The sequence below is a fragment of the Sardina pilchardus genome, chromosome 3 (assembly GCF_963854185.1).
Source record: "Sardina pilchardus chromosome 3, fSarPil1.1, whole genome shotgun sequence".
Lineage (NCBI taxonomy): Eukaryota > Metazoa > Chordata > Actinopteri > Clupeiformes > Clupeidae > Sardina > Sardina pilchardus.
The window spans coordinates 17,184,216-17,195,737 of record NC_084996.1 but is presented as its reverse complement, the minus strand read 5'-3'; the positions used below and the strand labels follow the sequence as shown (position 1 = coordinate 17,195,737).

Below are 11,522 nucleotides of genomic sequence, written 5' to 3'. Positions count from 1 at the left end.
TATCCGTGCGTGTGTGAATGTTTCAGCCCCCGAGAGAATTTGAAAGCTTTGTCAGTCAGAGCATTATTTTTGGAGGGTGTGGTAATGTGTGTAGCAAAAACAGGAAATTCACAGTCACATAGGCAGGAAATGCTACTGTTCAGTGACAGGGAGAAATAAACAGAGGGCTAAACAGTCGCTACATTACCCTCAGAGGAGAAAAGAAATAGAGAGAGAAAGGGAGAGAGAATTCCACTTTAGATCGTGGAAAAGATTCTGAGTTTGAAATAAAAATGTGAAAGGATAGAGTGGAGTTAACAGTATTAAATAACTGTATCAATGGGAGAGAAGTTCTGATTTTATGATTAATGATCAACACTCAAATCTACATATTTATTTCACATTTCAAAATTTATTTATGAGTAAAGAGTTTTCATGTAAGGGTATAGACACAAAAATGCTCACAAAACTAATCATACACACAAGATTGTCTGCTTTCACTTTCTCTCTCTCACTCTGAGATGAATACGCTGCTTTGACTGTGTGTTTGTGTATCATGACATGCACAGACAAATTAACACTCACATGTTTCTCTCTTGTGGATGTACATACCCACACACACATTTATGTAAAGATGAAGTTCACTCTTTTTTGATGGATAACATACAGAGAGAGAGAGAGAGAGAGAGAGAGAGAGAGAGAGAGGGAGAGAGGAACCATAGGTATGTGTGTAAGAGAAAAGTTCTAAGAATGCATGGAAAGCTAGACTTAAATGGCAATGACATCAAAATAAAAATAGAATGACTAACTTTTACACTTGATAATAATATCAGACATCTCTCACCCGTGTCCATCTCTGATCTGCATGATTCCATGCCCACCTTTTATATGCACTCATATTCACTTCAATCCTGTCTAGGACTGTCATAGGATTGTCATAGGCTGTACAGCATCTGTGTTCAATTGGGTCTTTTCATTTACAAAAACTGATTGTCGCTGGCATGTCCCTGTTTGTCCGTGATTGTCAGATAGGTGGTGTTCATGCGTGTCGTCACAAGCAGCACGTCTGCGCTGGATTGTCTCTGCTCCACTCCGTCTGTCCTGACTGGTGTCGCACGTTGATTGTCATCACTCGCGGTGAGTATTTGCAGGTAGTCCAGTCCACAGCCCACAGGCTTGCTGATCTCTGCTGACTGGTCAGTCCTCCTCAGGTCAGTAGAGGGGAGATGGGGGGGGGGGGGGGGGGGGGGGTTGCTGCTGCTACAGGCCTCTCCTCCGTATAAGGTCAGTGGTCTGGGTTAGGCCACCCCTGTGTGTCTGTGCTCTCAGTGTAAGGGCATGGCTTCACAGTGTTGGGTTTAGAGATATCTATAGCTGATTCTGGAGTTGGTCGTATACTGTACTTCTTTTCTGCTAGTGTTAGGCGGTTATACAAATTGTGTTGGTAAGGGGAATATTTGTTTGTATGAAACTGGTTTTGTGTGTGTGTGTGTGTGTGTCTGAGTGTGTGTTTATGTGTGTGTCTGTGTGTGCGTCCGCGCGTGTCTGTGTAAATGTGTGCACGCGTGTGTTTTTTGCGTGTGGTGTGTTGTGTATGTAGGTTGAACTGCACCTAAGTTTGACGTTTTGGGGTATCGTGCGTAGGTCACACTCTAGCTCACTGCAGTCTGGTCCAGTACTGTCCCAGGTCCTGCTCGCCACCTGGAACTGTTACCGGACCTGAGGACAGAAAACCTGGCAGGGGCGGAAAAGAGTGGACAGGGAAAAAACACGTGAGGTCACAGCCGAACAGTACAGGTAGTTTTGTAATTGTGGTGATTCCATGCTCCCATATGTAACCCATATTCTAGCCGTAGCCCCTAAGCCCTGTGTGATGTGACTCACCTGCGCCGCCGCTGGCTGAGGGGGTGTGGGGCATGTGAGGGGAGGGGTAGGGGGACGGGTCAAACTTGCGTGGAAGAGAGGGAGGGGGGCCGGAGGGGGAAGGTGGCAGCATGCAGGAGTAAGACTGCTGAGGGGGTAACGACTAGCGAGGTGGGGAAGGGAGGAGATCCGGCAAGGTGAGAGGAGAGGAGGAGAGGAGAGGAGAGGAGAGGAGAGGGAGGGAGGGAGGAGAGGAGAGGAGAGGAGAGGAGAGGAGAGGAGAGGAGAGGAGAGGAGGAGAGGAGGAGGGAATATAGGATAAGACAACAGGTGAGGGAAAGATAAGAGAGGAGAGGAGAGGACGGGAGAGGAAGAGGAAGGGAGGGGAGAGGAGAGAAGAGAAGTAGAGTAGAAAGTGGAGAGAGAATGAAGAAAAATCAGAAATTAGATTTAGAATGGAATGAGTGTGTCAGAGAGTCTCATTTAGATTGTCCTGTTGCAGTCAAATGAAGTCATGTGTGTGTTGTTCTGTTACTATTTACGTGGCAGGGTAATCCAATGATGCAATAATGAGAATGTGACACACACACAGACAAACTAGACCATACATGCCATCTTTCAACATTGTATGTTGAAACAGCAGATTATTTCTAATCCTTTTTCCATAAGAATAAAGGCTGACATTCCACTTGAAATAAACAGGCAACACCCTCAACAAACATATCCGCCTGAGCATGTCCAATGGTGGCCAGCAGGGGGCAATATATCCCAAAAATTTGGATTCCACTCAACTTATATCATCCCCATTATCTTAAAGCACAATAGTGCTCATCTGTTTTTCGTCTGAGCATGGATTTGATATATTTTTGTGTTAGTGCATAAGGCTGACCATAATGTTCCTGTGTTTTTGTGAAAAAGTTAAATAGAGAGAGGGGATCTTACATGCGAACTTGGAGTAAGTCTTACCTGCACACTGGAAAATACAGAGAGGGACCCATATCCTGAGAGTGAGGATTCACTTCGACTGTGAACAGAGCCTGAAGGTGAGAGGAGAACAGACACACAGGGAGGTGGGGAGGTGGGGTGGTGGGCAGTGGAGGAAAGAGGAAGAATAAGAATTGTACACTTTCCAACATACATTTCAGATGGACATAGCATGAGATGCTGTGTCACGCAACTTTACATTGGCAAGCATAAAGACAGAAGAATGCTGCACACCTGAGTTGTTGCCATGGTGAGAGTGATAGAGTGAAGAATTAAAGGAAGTGCTCAGAGGTGTGTGCGCCTGAGTACAGGAAGTCCCGGCCCCCGACCGCTTTTGGTTGCGAAGCTTCTCCTCCCTTCTCCACTTGGCTCTGCGGTTGGAGAACCAGACCTGCCAACACAAACACAACTTTCAGTGGGCATACAAGTTATTTTTGGGTCACATGGTACATAGTGACCAAAGACCAAAGACTGCATGCACAAGTCTGCACGTCACTTAAAAGGCCACACCGGCCATGTTTGTTCTGTAATGTCTACAGTAAGCAGTGAGAACTGCAGGAATAAGAACTCAACTAAAAGGCTGTGAAGAAACTCGATACATGAGCCCTATGGCTTTTAGAACAATGTTATTGTTGGAATTGAGGCAGCACAATATTTGTTGTGTATAACTAATGTTGTTGTTGTGTATAACTAATGCAATTAAAGCAACATGGTCTTTGTTACACTGACACTGACAACCCCTCAATTGAACTTCAGGTTTTTCAAAAATATTGGTCCCTGCCAAGGTTAAACATGCTGAATTAAGGTGGTGACTGAAAGAAAGACTTTTGAATTTCCCTCATTCTTAACTTTACCCGGCAGCTTTGAATATGTGGCACATCCTAGGGCCATGTTATCAGCTAACGTATTTCCCTTGTAATCACTTCTTAGGACATCACACACTGTTGGTACCAGTATTTGCCAGAAGGGGGCAGTAGAGTTACCTGAATGCGGGCCTCTGGGAGGTCTATTTTTGCTGCTAATCTCTCCCGTGCAAAGACATCTGGGTAATGCGTTCTCTCAAACTCTGCAACACATGGAGGGAGGACAGTTTCATCTACTTGCACACATATGCACTCACACACACTCACAAAACGAACACGCTTCTGCACTAGCACCGTGATGTTAACATGATAGGAGTAAATGTTTTTTTTTTTTCTTGGGATGGTTGGGAAGGCATTGTAGAATAAAGAATCCTTTAGAGCGGTATTTTGTACTTTGTGCCCTAAATCACACCTTAATTCTAACAGATTGACCGCATTCCTTAACCTCTGAACCCCCTCGCTGAGTTTTGAATAGTGAGATGTGTATGGTGCTCAGACCTTTCTCCAGGGCGTCGATCTGCTCCTGGGTGAAGCTGGTGCGGTTCCTCTGCAGCTTCCTCTTGAGCTGCAGGTGGAGCTGGGACTCCTCCGACTCCTCCCTCTCTCCCTGCACCCCTCCCTCACCTGCGCCTCCCATCTGCAGGTTCAGGTCATCAACGCAGCCATCTAACAGGTCAGAGCCAGGAGTGGAAGAAAAAAGAGAGAAGTGGAGAAAAGGAGAGGAAATAAAGCATAATACTGTCAGCACTGGTAAACTCAGAGGTACAGTATATATACAGTACGTATATATACGTATATCTATGGGTAACCTGCCTTGACTGCACTGATGTTTCTTATGGCCTGGTCAGATTACACGATAATACTTTCGGTGTACATGTATGTGGCCACTCTCCCGACCAAGACGCGGAGAGGTTTTCATGGTTCTAAATGACATGGTAAATCGTAAACGACAATCGTGAGCGACAAAAAAAATCGTATAGTCTGACACCCAGCCATTAGAGCCATTTTGCTCATGTATAGAATGTTTACTCTTGGTGTCACAGAGACTGTTTGTGAAATACTGGTATATAATGTGGAACATTTTGTGCATGTTCAACTCAATTTTATTCATATAGTGCTACAGCACATGAATGTGCCTGGAGGCGCTTTACAGCGGCCTTGAACTTGAACTTAAACCCTGTACAGCAGGCATTAAGTGTGTATGTCAGGGGCAAAGAGAACAACTCCCTTTTAACAGAGAGAATGTTTGAGCTGATCCACATTGCATCTATCTGCTTGGGGCCAGCAGGCCAGTGAGATGAGTGAGTTGAAGTTCATGCACGGATCAGCAAGCATATTGGCAAACATGTACTGTAACACATAGGTAGATGATTCAAACATACTGTAAACCGGCTCTATACAGGACATGATACAGGGCTAACAGGAGAGCCAGCATTCAAAGAAGGGGCTGTAGAACAGCTTATTTGCTACTGTGCTCTCAAGGTTACTATTACAAGGATGAGTAGAGATACGCAAAGGACTAAAAATGTACATTGGTCCTAGTTTATAGATAGATAGATAGCATAACCACTATACCGGCGTCATATAGCGTTTAATGTGTGTATATGTGAGACAGAAGAGAGAGTTAGTGTGTGTGTGTGTGTGTGTGTGCGCGCGCGCATGTATACATGTGTTAGTGAGAAAGAGAGAGAGAGAGAGAGCAGGAGAGGGAGATGTTGTAGCTATTGGCACCCTCGGTTTAAACTCAGTCATGTGGAAGAGTCTCCAGCTCACCCCAAGCTGACTTCACAAGCAACACAGACACAAGGCGTGAGCAACACATACTGACAGAGAGCAACAAACTGCCTCCATGTACAGACATTCACACATAAACACACACACGCAAAGCACACACATACACACACACACACACACACACACACACACACCCATAAACACACAAAGCACACACACAAACACATACACACTGTCTCTGTCTCTGTCTGTCTCTCTCTCTCTCTCTCTCTCTCTCTCACACACACACACACACACACACACACACACACACACACACACTGCATTCACAACAGAAGTATGTGTGTTTGTATGAGAGCGTGTATCTGTGTATGTGTGTATCTGTGTATGTCCATTAATGTCCCCTGCCCTCATTTACCTGTGCCATGTTGCGATGTTATTGCATTGGGCTGATGGTACCAGTTAGTGGGCCCTGTCCAGTTGGAGCCACTCTGGAGATTGAGCATGGTCAGATTGTCGTACATAGAACTCCTGAGCTGAGCCAAAAGATAGAGCCCCTTAACCTTTGACCTCTGCTGTCTTCTTGCTCAGGTCCAGTCACAGGCAGTGCACACTGACTTAAGAGAGAGAGAGAGAAAAAGAGAGGAAAGAGAGATGGAGAGATAATTAATTAGATGATTAAATACCCAAAGGTCTGCGAGAATGGAGCTTGTTTTGTGTACACATACTGACACACATAGACATAAACACACTCACATATACACACAAGCACACACACACACGCACACACACACACAGTCATGCATTAACCTCCCACAGTGACACAAAGAGAGTTCATTACACACACACTGAGTAATTAAGAGCTACAGAACATCTACCCTGACACTGCTCAGCACACATGCATGAGCGGAGAGAATCACACTGTCAGCCAGCATTAACGGCAGTGCGCGCCGCACAATATATCTGCGCTAATATATGCACTGGAGGGGAACAAACTCATGTTCGCACTACAAGAACATTGACAAGCAAACACTAATGCACCAATGTAAACACAAGGTAGGGTAGTATAATTATTACACCGACACACTCCAGGGCTGAATCAAAAACACAGTGGGACAGCCATTGTTTTTAAAACATAAATACAATGAAGTCATCATGAATGGACTTGTTAAGATAGCTGATCAAGCAACAACAAACAAAATCCTTCAGTAAGGCTGACTTTAAAATAAGACTTCTGTGATTTTGCTCAACTTGTTATTGGAGCTGCTGAAAGCAATAACTCCAAGCAGGGATCCCTCTCATGTTAGCAGACCATGAGGCCGACATTACCGCCACTGAAAATGTGACTGCGATAAAGCCACCTACATGAACTAGTAAAGACAGGTATGAATCAATATTGCATTGGATAAAAAATGTAAAAATGACCATACAAGAAAAACTTGAACACGAACAGACCTAATACTAACACACGTCATAAATACAGCACCACCATACGAGTCTAGATAGACTCATCACCCTCGTGTGACAGAACAGAGTACTAAAGACTTTGCCAAGAGGTGGTACAGTGGTGCTGTTCCTCATCATGAGAAGACAAATGAAGTTACACACTTTTCGTCATTGTGACATTTCAGTTTAAAAAATCATGAGTCTCATAGATAAAAGAATGAATGTACACCTGATTCATTCTTCCACCCAAAACACATCCCATTATAAAACTGATAGATCAATTCAGACCAAATTTACTGGCATATCTTGACTTTGCACAAGGTTCGACCAATATTCTGCAATATTTTACAGGCTATGTATTCAAGAGTAAAATTCTAGAGTCGCGCTACCGGCGTGGAGAACGCTGCTGAACGTCACCAAACAACATGGTAGCCAGATGGACAAATGCATTCTATTTACGCAATCTCTACACAACTAAGCGTCTACCTTCTCCCAGACTACAGCACGCTGACATCTCCACCATCCTCTCCGACTCCATCACACAAGATGGGAGAAGACAGATAAGGTCATGATCTTCTGTTTCCAACAAATGTCCCGCTCTTTCAGCCTGATTTTTAAAAATGTTGCCTTTCTGTCTGTGTCAAGCTGAACTTAAACCTTGCTCAGACTTTTCCAATTTCCACATATTTGCTTCTCCTTAGTTCCTTTATTGGCCACTCACCTTGTCGGTAGGACGGTAAAGCACCTCAAACTTCTTTGCTCTCCTCTCACCCCCTTCCTCTGCTTCCTCCTCGGTCTCTTGCTTTGTTGATAGTGGAGCGCGTGTGCTGAGGGGGGTGAGAGAGACACACAGAGTGGAGGGAGAGACAGAGAGGGTTAGACAGGGCGAAAGAGAGGAGAGCAGGGAGGGGCAGTGGGCTACAGAGAAATGCATCTGCAGGCACTCTGGTCCTCGGAGCAATGGAGAGATAGAGTGGAGAGGGGGGGGGTGAAAGAGAGAGAGAGAGGGAGAGAGAGACAGAGGGAGAGAGAGGTGAGAGAGAGAGACAGAGAGAGAGAGAGAGAGAGAAAGTGAGAGAGAGAAATGACATACAGAGTCAATGTCAGTGTCAGGTCCCAACGTAATGCCAGGAAAAGGGGTGATAAAGTGAGAGAGAGAGAGAGGGAGAGAGAGAGAGAGAGAGCAAAGGAAATAAAACCACTAAGGATGTGGTTCCAGACCACCTATAGGTATTAAATAGTTCCCAATAAGGCCCTTTCCCGCCAGTGCTATACTAACATATGTAGCATGTGTGCAGTCGTGACGGTGACCTTTGCTGTTACAGGTGCACCAGGCCAAGGTGATCTCAGAACATCTTTCATAACAATAGATGAAACGAGGTCTTAGTAGATATTACTCACTTGTGTTAAGAGAGTGAACTCAAAAGAGATGTTAAGAGGACAGGAAGACTAAGGGTTCAGATGCAGAGGAGGGGGGTGGGGGTGGGCGTGGGGGTGGGGGTGGGGGGGTCAACTCTCATGTGGACCTCGGTGTGCGTGGCGTGTTCACACGCATGACACACGCCTGTCAGGGCATGTTGTCTGAGTTTTCCCTCCACCGCACTTTGTCATGATCACAACAGTGCATTTGCATATTCTATTGGATTAGCCATGTAACGCGGGAGGTTTTGAGCACGCAAGACCTAAGAAGGATGCCGTGTGTGTGTCAGTGTGTGCGTGTGTGTGTGTGGGGGGGGGGGGGGGGCAAATAGGGACACCTTGGAGATAGGGCTGCTTCATTATGGCAAAACTCAGTGAATAAAGGAAAATCTTCAAGCTTAATTCACCTGAATTTTTTTTTTTCGAGTACATGCAATGAAAGATAATAGATACTGTACAATAGTTACCACTGTAAAACAAAGGGGTTATAACTCAACACAAAAAGAGATAATTGTTTCCAAATGGAATGCAGCAAAACAAAAGTTTTATTTCTATTATGTTGTTTTCATAATTGTTGGTCATAATTGAGGATTTATCAATTAATTTGATTAATTGCACAGCCCATCTTGGAGAGCTACATTTGGGTATATACAGCTATGACCTCTTTGCTTAGTTGAGTCTCAATTGTTTGTGCAGACTGGTAATGTAAGACCTGGGTGATGACATAGACTGTAACATTGCAATTTAGTCCTGTTTGGTAAAACTTTTGCCATTACGATTACAAATCACGGAGCTGAGAAGACTGCGAAGCAAAAAAAAGGGAAACAGAAAAAAGTGGAAAGCCAATGTTTGATCTATTCACAAATAAAAAAAAGAAATTAAAAGAAAGTTTAAAGGGTCCACTGGATTGTACCTTTGTGCAATCCCTGGTGGCCTGATGAGTTTATGGCATTTTCTACCAAGCAGTGGACTAATCCACTTCATAGTGATTCACTACTACACCCTTCTCAAAGTCAGCTCTGAGACGGCCCTCTCCACCGGAAAACACATTAGGATACCTTTGATTTTTAAATTCCTTTTATGCTTTGCCGTGAATGGTGGCAAATACAACCATCTTATTGTAGTTACGTCTGTGCCTGATTCAATACCCTGGCCAAACATACGAGTTGCACGAGTCTGTGATTGTGACTGCGCAAAAAGTGTACCAACACCGGATTGAACGCACATAACATTGGCGCTGCGTCTGCGAGACCATGCACACAGAAGGCTGAGAGAGCCATGCAAGGAGAAGAGGAGCTCGGAGATGTGGAACACTGCAAGGAGAAGAGGAGCTCGGAGATGTGGAACACTGCAAGGAGAAGAGGAGCTCGGAGATGTGGAACACTGAGGGGAGAAGAGGAGCTGGGAGATGTGGAACACTGCAAGGAGAAGAGGAGCTCGGAGATGTGGAAAACTGCAAGGAGAAGAGGAGCTCGGAGATGTGGAACACTGCAAGGAGAAGAGGAGCTCGGAGATGTGGAACACTGAGGGGAGAAGAGGAGCTCGGAGATGTGGAACACTGAGGGGAGAAGAGGAGCTCGGAGATGTGGAACACTGCAAGGAGAAGAGGAGCTGGGAGATGTGGAACACTGAGGGGAGAAGAGGAGCTGGGAGATGTGGAACACTGAGGGGGACGGCGCAGAAAGTTGCAGCGAAACGAGCGTCACCAGAGCAGGCCACAAACACGGCCGAGATGAGAGCAGAGACTGACAAGGAGGGCACAAGAAGGAAGGGGGTGGAGAGGGGTGGAGAGGGATGGCGTGCGGGAGGGGGGCACTGATGCCAGCTTCCTTTATTTCCGGTTGATAGGACTCCCCCATCCCTCCCCTCTTGCAATACAACCCCCCCCCCACACACACACACACACACACACACACACACACACACACACACCACTGCCTTTCCACCCCAGCATCTCTCTCTCTGACTGAACTCATAAATCCGGTAGAGAATGCATAGGATGTAAAAAACACATTAAAATGTGCATATGTACTCATGTATATTTGCTCCAGGGAGGAAAAAAAAAACATGACTTTGGGTCTTCTAGGTTTTTTAACGTAAGCTTTTTCTGAATTCTAACATTACATTTTTTTATGTTTTAATGTTTGCATGTAGTCATGTATTTCTCTGTTTGCCATTCTATTTATGTGCCTCCTCTGACTGTGTGTGTGAGTGTGTGTGTGTGTGTGTGTGTGTGTGTGTGTGTGTGTGTGTGCGTGCGTGTGTGCATGGATGTGTGAGTATGTGTGTGAGTATGAGTATGTGTGTGTGTGTGTGTGTGTGTGTGTGTGTGTGTGTGTGTGTGTGTGTGTGTTTGTGCGTATGCGTGTATGTGTGTGTAACTTAAATTTGTGCAGCTTTAGGGCACATTTTTTTCAGTGTCTTGTTAGTTCATCCCTGTCACCCTCTCTCCCTCTCTCTTACTGCTAGGGGGGAGGGGGAAGAGAGGTCACCATAGCAACAATGCCAGGACAAATTAACATCAAGTCTTTAAAACAAAGAACAAGTGAATATATGTGTACGAAGGGGAGGGGGCAAAGCTTGTCCCTTATACATGCATATGTCTACGTGTATGCATATTGCTATAGCTAACGCACCGCGTCCAGTTGAAATCTTCCTAATATTAACTCTGTCACTACTTGAGCAAGAGGAGGCAGATGAATGCTTATACACTGGTTATAAATGATTTATTATCCATCTTTGCCTCTTGCAGTCATCTCTCTATCTAATGCTAAAGCACTTTCTGCTTTGTTTTGTCTTTCTCTCCTTCCCACTCTCTCTTTCCCTCCCTCCATCTCTCTCTCTCTCTCTCTCTCTCTCTCTCTCTCCGTGCCCTCGGGCTACACTATGGCACATCCTCCCTCTCTCCCCCCCTCTCTGGCCCTGTCACCTTCAATTGCTCCATGGAACTAGACACAGAGCCTCAGGCAAAGGAAGAGGAGAGAGAAAGAAATGGAGGGAGAGGACTAGAAAAATGAGGGAGGGAGAGAGGGAGGGAAAGACAGACTCACAGGGGGGGGGGGGTGAGGGATGGGGAGGGACAAAGGAGGTAAGGGGAAACGGCAGGTAAACATTATGCATGTGCACAGCTGTGTGTGTGTGTGTGTGTGTGTGTAGGGATGGAGAGAGAGAGAGAGAGAAACTGGGTTACAACTGAATATGCGGTGTATGGTTGTGTAGCTTTCAGAAGATATT

The 11,522-nt window shown here is 45.4% G+C and overlaps 1 protein-coding gene across 1 annotated transcript; it reads right to left on the bottom strand.

The window, feature by feature from the left end:
* Nucleotides 1-1,636: 1,636 nt before the first annotated feature.
* pax10 (paired box 10) lies at nucleotides 1,637-5,947 on the bottom strand. Its single transcript, XM_062530942.1, has 7 exons — nucleotides 5,842-5,947; nucleotides 4,188-4,355; nucleotides 3,810-3,892; nucleotides 3,061-3,217; nucleotides 2,809-2,879; nucleotides 1,864-2,005; nucleotides 1,637-1,713 (listed from the first exon to the last, which is right to left on the bottom strand). The coding sequence occupies exons 1-7, from the start codon at nucleotides 5,945-5,947 to the stop codon at nucleotides 1,637-1,639; spliced, it is 804 nt and encodes a 267-aa protein (XP_062386926.1).
* Nucleotides 5,948-11,522: the final 5,575 nt, after the last annotated feature.